This window comes from Triticum dicoccoides, chromosome 7A (assembly GCF_002162155.2).
Source record: "Triticum dicoccoides isolate Atlit2015 ecotype Zavitan chromosome 7A, WEW_v2.0, whole genome shotgun sequence".
Taxonomy (NCBI): domain Eukaryota; kingdom Viridiplantae; phylum Streptophyta; class Magnoliopsida; order Poales; family Poaceae; genus Triticum; species Triticum dicoccoides.
Genome location: NC_041392.1, coordinates 5414184 through 5425901, shown reverse-complemented (window position 1 = coordinate 5425901; position 11718 = coordinate 5414184). Strand labels below are relative to the sequence as shown.

General features: G+C 43.6%; 1 protein-coding gene across 1 annotated transcript; it reads right to left on the bottom strand.

The window, feature by feature from the left end:
* Positions 1-5454: 5454 nt before the first annotated feature.
* LOC119332798 (histidine-containing phosphotransfer protein 1-like) lies at positions 5455-8425 on the bottom strand. The gene is made up of 6 exons (XM_037605950.1): positions 8369-8425; positions 8220-8245; positions 7536-7640; positions 7379-7447; positions 5951-6022; positions 5455-5521 (listed from the first exon to the last, which is right to left on the bottom strand). The coding sequence occupies exons 1-6, from the start codon at positions 8423-8425 to the stop codon at positions 5455-5457; spliced, it is 396 nt and encodes a 131-aa protein (XP_037461847.1).
* Positions 8426-11718: the final 3293 nt, after the last annotated feature.

The following is an 11718-nucleotide window of genomic DNA, read 5'->3' as shown; positions in this document are numbered from 1 at the left end:
CGCCCCGCCGCGCCCGCTCCGGCCGGCCATAGCCGTCGGCCGCGCACCCCGCGGCCATCTCCGACGTCCGGCTCCGGCGCCCTGGCGCGCCCCTTTGCCCGTGCTCGTTCGGGCGGGTTCGCCCGCCCGTTCGACGCGCCCACCCCGGGTGGCCTCTAGGCCACTTGCAAGTGGGGCCCGGTCCCCTAAAAAAAGAAAAAAGAAAATAAAATTAGTTAAAAGTAAAAATATTTATTAATTTAATTAATTAACAAGTTAGTTAACTTAATTAACCCTGCTTAGTTACGTAGTTAATTATTATATTAGCTTAATAGTCCATGACATGTGGGCCGTCTGACCGAGTTGACCAGTCAACTTTGACTGGTCGAACTGCTGTCTATACCTGCTGACTGGACCCCCCTAGACCCACATGTCTGCCACAGGTACATTTCTATGTACACTTGTGGATACACATAGCCTTTTAGCTTTTTATTTTCGAATTAATAATAATTTCATAATAATGTTTAAATGTTTGAAATATCGTAGTAAATAATCCGTTACTCGGATGAAAAAGTTTTCTACATGAAAGTTGCTCAGAATTTCGAGATGAATCCGAGTTCGCGGTCCGTTCGTCTGCCACACGTCCCTAGCATAGCGAACATGCAAACTTTCCCCTCCGATTCATCTGTCTGACAGACGTCCGGGGCCGGGAAAACTTTCTCGGATGTTTCCCCCTTCGTCAGTAACGCCTAGCACTGTGTTAGGACCCTTCTAGCCCCGCTTGTAATCATGTTGTGCATATGTTTGCGTGTATTTACTATTTCTTCCCCCTCTCCTCTCCGCTAGACCCCGAGACCGCTGCTGATGCCACTGATCGATTACGTCGACGATGACCCCTTCTTCTTGTCAGAGCAACCAGGCAAGCCCCCCCCCCCCTTGATCACAAGATATCGCCTATTCTTCTCTATACTGCTTGCATTAGAGTAGTGTAGCATGTTACTGCTTTCAGTTAATCCTATACTGCTGCATAGCCTGTCCTTGCTACTACTGTTGTTACCTTTACCTGCTATCCTACTGCTTAGTATAGGATGCTAGTGTTCCATCAGTGGCCCTACACTCTTGTCCGCCTGCCATGCTATACTACTGGGCCGTGATCACTTCGGGAGGTGATCACGGGCATATAATATATACTTTACACTGTCGCATTACCTGTGATACTGTTCGGAGATGGGGGCTGAAGGGGCAGGTGGCTCCATCCCGGTAGAGGTGGGCCTGGGTTCCCGATGGCCCCCGACTGTTACTTTGAGGCGGAGCGACAGGGCAGGTTGAGACCACCTAGGAGAGAGGTGGGCCTGGCCCTGTTCGGCGTTCGCGGATACTTAATACACTTAACAAGCTCTAGGTATTTGATCTGAGTTGGGTCGTTGACCTTATACACACTAACCGCCACGTGGGACAAGATATGGGCAACCGGCGTCGTGGTATCAGCTGAAGCACTTCGTGACGTCGGCGACTGAGCGGCGCGCGCCGGATTGGACTGGAACACCACTAGGCTAGGTCTGCTTCCAGCCGCGTACGCAACGTGCAGGTGTGCTAAGGGCGATGGGCCCAGACCCCTGTGCGCTTAGGTTTAGACCGACGTGCTGACCTCTCTGTTGTGCCTAGGTGGGGCTGCGACATGTTGATCTTCCGTGGCCGGGCATGACCCAGAAAAGTGTGTCCGGCCAAATGGGATCGAGCGTGTCGGGTAATGTGGTGCACCCCTGCAGGGAAGTTGATCTATTCGAATAGTCGTGTCCACGGTAACAGGCGACCCAGAGTTGTACCTTGACCTTATGACAACTAGAACTGGATACTTAATAAAACACACCCTTCCAAGTGCCAGATATAACCCGGTGATCACTCTGTAACAGGGCAACGAGGAGGGGATCGCCGGGTAGGATTATGCTATGCGATGCTACTTGGAGGACTTCAGTCTACTCTCTTCTATATGCTGCAAGACGGAGGCTGCCAGAAGCGTAGTCTTCGACAGGATTAGCTATCCCCCTCTTATTCTGGCATTCTGCAGTTCAGTCCACTGATATGGCCCTTTACACATATACCCATGCATATGTAGTGTAGCTCCTTGCTTGCGAGTACTTTGGATGAGTACTCACGGTTGCCTTGTTCCCCCCTTTTCCCCTTTCCTTTACCCGGTTGCTGCGACCAAACGATGGAGTCCAGGATCCAGACGCCACCGTCGATGACGACTCCTACTACACTGGAGGTGCCTACTACTACGTGCAGCCTGCTGACGACGACCAAGAGTAGTTAGGAGGATCCTAGGCAGGAGGCCTGCGCCTCTTTCGATCTGTATCCCAGTTTGTGCTAGCCTTCTTAAGGCAAACTTGTTTAACCTATGTCTGTACTCAGATATTGATGCTTTCGCTGACTCATCTATGATCGAGCACTTGTATTCGAGCCCTCGAGGCCCCTGCCTTGTATTATGATGCTTGTATGACTTATTTATGTTTTAGAGTTGTGTTGTGATATCTTCCCGTGAGTCCCTGATCTTGATCGTACACGTTTGTGTGCATGATTAGTGTACGATTATATCGGGGGCGTCACATCAGACTCATGGATTCGCCGCACAAAACGCATGCTGGTCTCATCAAACGAGTCGTCCAGTTCAATGGTACAACTCTCATTCTCCCCATTGAACAGCTTGTCAAAGTACTCCCGCCATCTATGATTAATCTCCTCGTCTTTCACCAAGAGTTGGCCTGCTCCGTCCTTGATGCATTTGACTTGGCCAATATCCCCCGTCTTTCTCTCTCGGGTCTTGGCCATCTTATAGATGTCCCTTTCGACTTCCTTCGTGCCTAACCGTTGGTTGAGGTCCTCATATGCCCGACCCCTTGCTTCACTGGCAGCTCGCTTTGCGGCCTTCTTCGGCATCTTGTACTTCTCTATGTTGTCTGCACTCCTATCCAGTTGCAGGCGTCTAAAGCAATCTTTCTTCTCTTTAATCATCTTCTGAACATCATCATTCCATCACGAGGTATCCTTATCTTCACTTCTCCTTCCCCTCGACACTGCAAACTCCTCTGAGGCCACCTTACGAATGCAAGTTGCCATCTTCATCCACACATTGTCCGCATCCCCTCCTTCCTCCCAGGGGCCCTCCTTAATGACCCTCTCCTTAAACGCCCGAGCTACCTCCCCCTTGAGCTTCCACCACTTCGTTCTAGCGACTTTGGCATGCTTATCCCGCTGGACACGAATCCAAAAGCGGAAGTCAGCAGCCACCAGCTTATGCTGGGGTACAACATTCTCTCCAGGTATCACCGTACAGTCTAGGCACGCACGCCTATCTTCCCTTCTCGAGAGGATGAAATCGATCTGGCTTGAGTGTTGGACACTACTAAAAGTCACCAGGTGTGATTCTCTCTTTATAAAGAGGGTGTTAGCTACAATCATGTCATAGGCTACAACAAAGCTTAAGACATCTTCTCCTTCTTGATTCCTGATGCCATAGCCAAAGCCCCATGCGCCCTTCAAAACCTGTGTTAGATGTACCCACATGGTCATTGAGGTCTCCTCCTATGAAGCGCTTCTCGCCAATCGGTACACTCCTAACCATGTCTTCCAGGCCTTCCCAGAACTCCCTCTTGGTGTTCTCGTTATGGCCTACTTGCGGGGCATACACACTGATAACATTGAGAACTAAGTCCCCAACTACCAGCATGACCAGGATAATCCGGTCCCCGTGTCTCTTGACGTCTACCACTCCATCCTTGAGGCTCTTGTTGATCAAGATGCCTATGCCATTTTTGTTTGCAGTCGTCCCCGTGTACCGCAGCTTGAAGCCGGTATCCTCCACCTCCTTTGCCTTCTGTCCCCTCCATTTGGTTTCTTGGACGCAAAGGATATCAACACCTCTCCTCATCACTGCATCAACTAGCTCCCGAAGCTTTCCTGTCAGAGACCCTGCGTTCTAGCTACATAAGTGAATCCTCCTACACTCGGCTAGCTTCTTTACCCTTCGCACTCGTCGAGTCAAATGCGAAGACCCTTGCTCATTTTCCACTACATCCGGGCGCCGATGTAGCGCGCAACTAAGGATGCAACGACCCGATCCCCGCTCACTTGCCACCGTATCTAGATCAAGATACGGTGTGCCACTAGGGGGTGATGGCCCGACCCTTGCCCATTTGCCACCACACCCGGGTTCCGATGTGGCGCGTCGCTGAGAGGGTTACGCCCCAACGAAAATATTTTGGGTTTCATCTCCATAAGAGTGGCTGAGTTTTTACGTTGGCTCGCCAAGCCTATCACAACTCTCCTCCTTTACCCGGGCTTGGGACCGGCTATGTTGAGACAACATAGGCGGAGTTGGATGAAATATATGATAAAGAAATAAAATTATTTTGGTGCGCATGTTGTCACCCAACAACAAACATAACTTGATAATGAAATAACATTACAATGTTCTCCACAATATACCACCATAGTCCATACGCCGACCGAAGACACATGATTTTGTCGAGATACACTGCCACTGAATTTCTGCGAGCTAGAAACTGACTAGAACCACGACACCAGATTAACCACAGATAATCAGCAAAACGATCACGGATGATTGTTATTTGACCACCAATAATTCTGAATGAAACTACGGACAGTACCACCAAAATCAAAACCAGATGAGCAGCTTGTCGCTTGATAGAACTATAGACCCCATAGAAGCAAACAACTCCAGGCCATATATGCTAAATTGAGCATGTTCTACGACATCAAACACAATGTGCAATCAGAACATGCCGCTCCTGCTTTATTGCTCTGGTCTACAGTTTAGGACATGCTGCTGCTGCTGTATTTGAAAATAAGATAACACATTAGTTTCGCTAACCACGAACTTACTCAGAAGGAGGACCCAAAGAGTTAAACACAAAATAATTATAAAGATTATGGCCATCATCCATACAAGAAAGCAAATTATGAAGTCCATTAAATATCAATGTTGTGACCCGTGATAAGTTTTGAGGCAACAGGTGACCATTTCGAGGTACATGAGGCAAGATTCAGATGTCATATATACCAAAAACAGTTATCTATGAACGAAGATTTTCAACTGAGATTCTGGTAGTCCTAGACACCAAGTAGTACCTCTAGGTACAAACTTGCCATAGAAAAAAAATTGTCCCTGCTTGTTTGTTTTCCACAATTAGCACAAGTAATTTAATGTCTGACATGCAAACTAGTCGCATTCATTTCATTAACATGTCTATCGCTGTTGTAATGCAGTACATTAACTGAATCCATAGCCTCATATCTACTGTAGTTCTATGTTTTGCATTTCAAGCAAACTATAGAATAAAAAGAAAATTGTTTGGAGATTGCTATTCTATTTTACTGTAACGTTACTTAGATTTCACTCACAAAAAAACCGCTACTTAGATTTCAAGACGAGATAAAGAAATAAATACCTGAAGCCTATGGTATGAACATGCTGCACAGATCATAGAAATCATTTCTCAAAAAATCCAGTGTCTTCAGGCACCTGACAATCAGTAAGTTGTTAAGCTCGTTTCGAAATGCTCATGGCCATGTTGTTAATTAGTAACTACTACAAATGCTAATGGCCATTACAATTTACATCAATAAAAACAAAACTCCGCACTGATAGGATTATCTTAACAATCATAAAGGATACAATCAACTAAATTATAATGGAGAAGATATATTCCTAACCCAAGAAAATCAGTGGAGTTAGCCAAATATGTCTATCCATAATGGCTGAATACATTCAGCCGATTACAAAAGCAATGAACATGCAATTCCGTCAATATATACTCTGATAACACTAATAGTAGGAAATATGTTCCAGTAAATGACTAGAGCACACTAGGATATCATATTCAATACGAAGATTTCAATAGCAAAATGACTGAAAAAACAATAGTGTGACATGATGGCACAAGTTACTAACCCAACTTTGCTCATCTCCTGACAACACACATGGAACTGAATACAAGTGTTCTTCACTCTCTGAGCACCAACACTGCGACATGCAATAGCATACAATGAGGAAAGACCCATAAAATCGCTTTAATGAAAGAAAATTAGCATGGTAGTTCTTTCCCTTAACTTCTGCCTCCTAAGCAAATAGATGTACCACCAAATTATGAAATTAACTAAATACAACTATGAAAGCCCAGTGTAAGCAAAGTGATATATCAATAGAGCAGATGCAATATGTAACATTGATCTACTAGGAGTTAATATTTTCAGTAACGAAAGTTTTAGTTTGTAATAACTGACATATAAGTTAGAAATGTGACACTACATAGAGTAGTGTTGACTGAATGGTTTCAAACTTTGATTCCATAAAAGTCATATGCATGTACCAAAAATATACATAAACCTAGATTCATTAGGCAAGGGATCTATGTCATGCAAAGTTGTGATGATAAAGGAGAGGGTGATAATCCTGCCCAAATTAATTGTAAGAGACCACTTTAAGAAGGTAAATGTGAAGTGCTACTCTTTGAGCCGTCTAATCTCTGCAGGGCAAATGATATTTGTTGGATTTAAATCATTAAGCACCACAATAGCTGAATGGATGTCAACCTCTGAATAATTAATTGGATGAACCGCTTAGCAAGGTGGATCTAGAGTACTACTCATGGAGCTATGTGATTTATACGAAGTGGATCATATTTATAGGATCTAATTTATAGAACGATACAACTGCCAAGGTTTTTTGGATCCAAATCATAAAGTACTACAATAGCCAAACTATATGTCCAAACATCATAGAACGGTACAATGGTCAAACGGTTTGTCAGATCTTAATCATACATCAGATCTAAATAATAAAGCAGTACTACGAATGAACAGTTTGTCAGATGTAAATTATAAAACAGTAAAAACACCAAAGAATTTTTTGCATAGATATAATAAAACAATATAACAACAAAACGAATTGTAGGATCTAAATCATATAGCAGTACAAGGACCAAATGAATGCCAACAACTCCCCAAATTAATTGGAAGATCTCAAGTGCTAAATGTTAAGCTAGCCGGGGTGTACGGAATGGATAATTTTTGTCGGATCTATGAAAAATCACTACAACTTGCCAAACTGATATCAACCCTCCCCATATTTATCTCAATCCATACTCGTTGAGCCGCCCAGTCAATTCAAGAAATTGAACACCCTTGCCATAAAACACTATAATGATGAGAACAGACAATAATTCTCCCCCAACATTATAGGATGCCCTACGATGGATATAGCTGGGATCTAAATACCTACTTTTCATGCCAGGACACAAAAAACTACTATAGTCCTGATACATACTACTGCACAAACACATGCGAAGAGGACATGGAAGAAGAAGAAAAGCGGCCTCACCATGCATTGTTTCCCCGGAGTTGATCCACAAATGTGTCCACCTTGCCATAGTCCACACATGGTTGGTCCCTGCACAAACATATACGGAATGCGCAAGTAAGAAGCCAAATCAAACCACCCTACACTAATGATCAGATCACATGACATGGCAACGTACAATTGCTTGGCGAGCTCGCCAATGATATGCTCACCCTCCTCGCAGAAAAGCATGACAACCTTGGCAACGAAGTCTGGGTTGCCCTCGTCTTGGAGCATCTCAAGTAGGGATGGCAATGGGTCGGGTTTGGGGCGGGTGGAGCTGGTCCAAATCCAACCCATGATCCATCTTCCTACCCTTTGTCCATCCACCAAATTATCCATGGGCAAAACTTGTGCCCATGTCCAAACCCACTGGATACCCACATACCCATGGAGCTCCATGGGCATAGAAAAGTCAGCATGAAGCCTTCCCAAAGAGCAAATTAACTCATCATCATTCACTCACAAATAACAACATAAGCTACATGCATAAATAGGCAACAAGTAATACGATGCGTCCTTATGTGTGACATACCAGAGGTTGATTCTCCAGCATATAGCTCATGGAACAAGTTGCATATTTCCTGCCATTTCCCATTGATTCGCTCTTTCTACTATCACTAGCATATGGCCCCACATGTCATACGGGTATCCATTGGATATCCATGGAGCACAAACTATAACCATGCCCAACCCGGCTGTTCGTGGGTATCCATATCCATGGACCCATGGGCGAAAATGTGCTCCATACCCTTGCCCAACCGGGTCGGGTATCCATGGGTATCCAGATCCGTGGATAAAATTGCCATCCCTAATCTCAAGCTGCCGGAACTGATCGTCTAGCAAACCCTAACCCACCAAAGAAAAACAAAAGCAAAAACATCGTAATCCGCCAATTAATATTTTTTTACACATCCACCTTGGGAGAAACTAGAATCCACACAAATCGCATCGGAATTGTACATAGCTCACCGTAGTGAACATGTTGGCCACAAGGGTGCTGAGTTGGTTCGAATTCGCCACCGCCATGGCTACCCACGGCAAGGAGTTCAGTTAGCAGTGAGGAGAAAAGCTAAGCAATGAGAGGAAAAATGTGGATGATGTGGTAATGGATGGAGATTGGGGTTGAGTTGGTGTGGTATATATAGGAGAATTTGATTACCAAGTCATTGGCCGTAGCTAGAAACAGAGGGCTGCCATTCCATATTTTTATGGCCCTCATTTATTTCTTCTTTTGTCCTTTCACTGGCTGTAGCTGGAAATGGACGACTACCCTTCCTTCTCTTTATTACTCTCATGTATTTCCTTTTTTTACCTTTCTTATGTGGAAATGCCACCTTTTGATTAATTTTAGTTAATATTTTATATCAATCAAATGCCTTACTTGATTTGACTGGTTAGATCCAGGCATAGTTTCATTGGATACCTTTCATTTGCCTCTCACTTTCCAGGATGTTGAATATTAAATTGTTTCTTTTTTGTGGGAAAATATTAAATTGTTTCGATTACTGTGAGATCATTAAGTTTTACATGATATGATTGATGGGATGTAGGAATAGTTCATTACATACCTTTTATTTCCTTTTCTCATTTGGAGCAAGTCATTAATTTGACTGGCTAGATCCATTGCTATTTTCATTGGATGCCTTTTATGCTCCAGCTTTTACTTATATGTTTACATCTCATCCTCATTAACATAATCATATAATTATATATAGTAGTCAATGTGGATTACGATGATATAGGGATAATGGTGGCAATGCTATGTGCTAAATATTTGTGGGTTGTGTTCTCCCTTGTAGCTCCCTTAAGAAATCAAAGTTTAGTGTAGATGACAAGCGTAAATAATATTTATGTCGAAGTGAAAACTGCATCTATCTAAACTAGTTATATGTCTCCTAATGTTTTCCGAACTGTTGTAACTAGCCATGGATGGCATAACATGTGAGGGACGACCAATGTTCGGTTACAAAGGTAGCTAGATCATGACAACTTGATGATATTGGTTACTATCACGAAAATGACAATAGACGTAAAATGTAAGTGGTGAGTTGAAGCAACCGTACAATATCTACCATGTCCAAGAGGACTTTTCTTTATTCATGCCATTTAAATTTAATTCAAAAATAGCACATGTGCCATTACATTGAATCACTACGCATAAAAAGTTTTCTTCATGATGTAAGTACTTTTTAGTGTCATGGTCCATTTATCATTATGTACATATTATGGTCGGTATCATGGTGACCAAACAAGGTTTTATCTTGATGCACGCAATACATTCCTAGATGTCTCTGTGCAATTATATACTAGACCATGATGGCGCGCATTGCTGCGCCCGTATTTTTTTTCAATAGAATGATAGGAACATTTGTAAGTATAGAGGCCCAAAACGTGCAGGATAAGTTTGTAAAGATGATATGTGTATTAGAGATTAATAGAAGAGGCGAATTCTAGTTCTTTGAGAGTAAAGAAGTTCAGAGTCATAACAGCATAGCACCACCGCTCTGCAGATAACCATACAATTCATACTTGACAATTATTTTGATCAGCCAATACTATGTGTCTCAATAAAACGGGGATATATACAACAAAAGCAGTGTTTGTAAGTCAAGATCCCAACATATACTGTGTTACTCTGAAATAGGATGAAATGAACTCACAATTCTAATTGATATGTAACTCACAACATATACTGTCACCCTACGGTTGAATGGACAACACTCAGATTGTAAGCAAGTTCTCACTTCGTACATCAAGGTCATGAAAATTGAATATTGCATATATGATATATGGCATAATTTCATCCATTACCTCCAATAAAAAAAATAGAACAAGGTGTTTCTCAAATTTGGAAACTTGCATAACATCAGTATGTCATGGAGAGAATGGCAAGGCTTCCACCAAGATGGACCATGTTGCCTTGCCCATACTTCTCAACGATACAATAATCAGTAGGCTTATAAATAAATGGAAATGAAAGCCAGGCATAACTGGAAGATAAACTATAGAGATATAAAATGGCGGTAAATCGCGAGTGGACATGCAGCCACGCGCGGTCGTTATCCACACCGCCTGTTTCCATGTGATTCGTGCAACTCGAATACTTATGGCCGGTATAACATTTTCTACTCCCCGTATGCCATTTGGTATAACCCGCGTATTTGCAACTGACATCTGCAGGAGATGGCCTGCAAGGCAGGCTCAGGCATTGAAGTGAGGGGCGCATTCATTACATTTACATCCCAGTTCCAACAGCTTGCTGCACCACGCTCCCCACTGTCTTTTTAAACTTTGGGCTAGCTTGTCATTGCTGCCCAACCCTCCTTCTCATTGCTCCTTCTCCATTTCTCTCAGTCTTGCCGCAGCTCACAAGCATGTGTTCTTCTCCCCACCTGTTTTGGCTGCTCAACTCATCTTCTTTTGCCCTCACGTCATAGACTAACGGCAGTTGAGAAGTATGTGTTCATCTATGTCCCAACGCAGCTCTACACCACCTGCATCTCATTTCACCGCAACCCAGCTGGTGGCTCCTCTCCCTCTCATTCATTGCCCGGAGTGCAACACGGGGGTGTGAGTTCGCCATCGACCTTTCCATCCATCTATCGTTCTCAGGCCGAATTTTTTTTTTGTGCGGCATGGAGGATGCAGGATCTGGGTGTAGGAATCAGCAAGGAGTAGACCCTTCTTGCGGCTTACGAACTTTTTCATCCCGTGCCACTCTTGTGGCCATGTTCTTGGTCCACAACAACTGAAGCTCAACCACACAACAAAAAGATCGTCGTCGTCATCATTTTTTTAGCACTATAAACCCATTAGATCGTCTGACATGTGACATGTAGTACAAGTATTTATTTTCTGCATCATGTCGCTCCATGTAACTGCTAGTGGGCTGTGCGTGCTCATGTACTAATAAAGCAGATTGATATGTTGTACTTAAAGAGCAGTAAGACAGTTTAATTTCCGTTGGGCGGCTAACCATGCAAGTCTAATTTTAGTCCTCATGTGATACGCACCAAATCAGCAAGGAGTGACCCTTTTAAGCCACCAGATATAAAATATTGACGCGCTACCATCAGTCGTTTAATGGCAGCCAATGAAGCATAAATGCCTCCTGACAGCCATGCAGCCACCCAACAGGGATTAATGGACATGGAGATGATGTCAAAGAGCCATGCCCAGGACTTTCCCCAAACCATCGCTCATGCTAAGGTCAAACAGACGAAACAGATGTGATTGCCTAGTGCCATACCTAAGAATCAACTAGACGGGATCGATTTGAGATTAAAATGCTAACCTGCTAACACAAGAGAGAGAGAGAG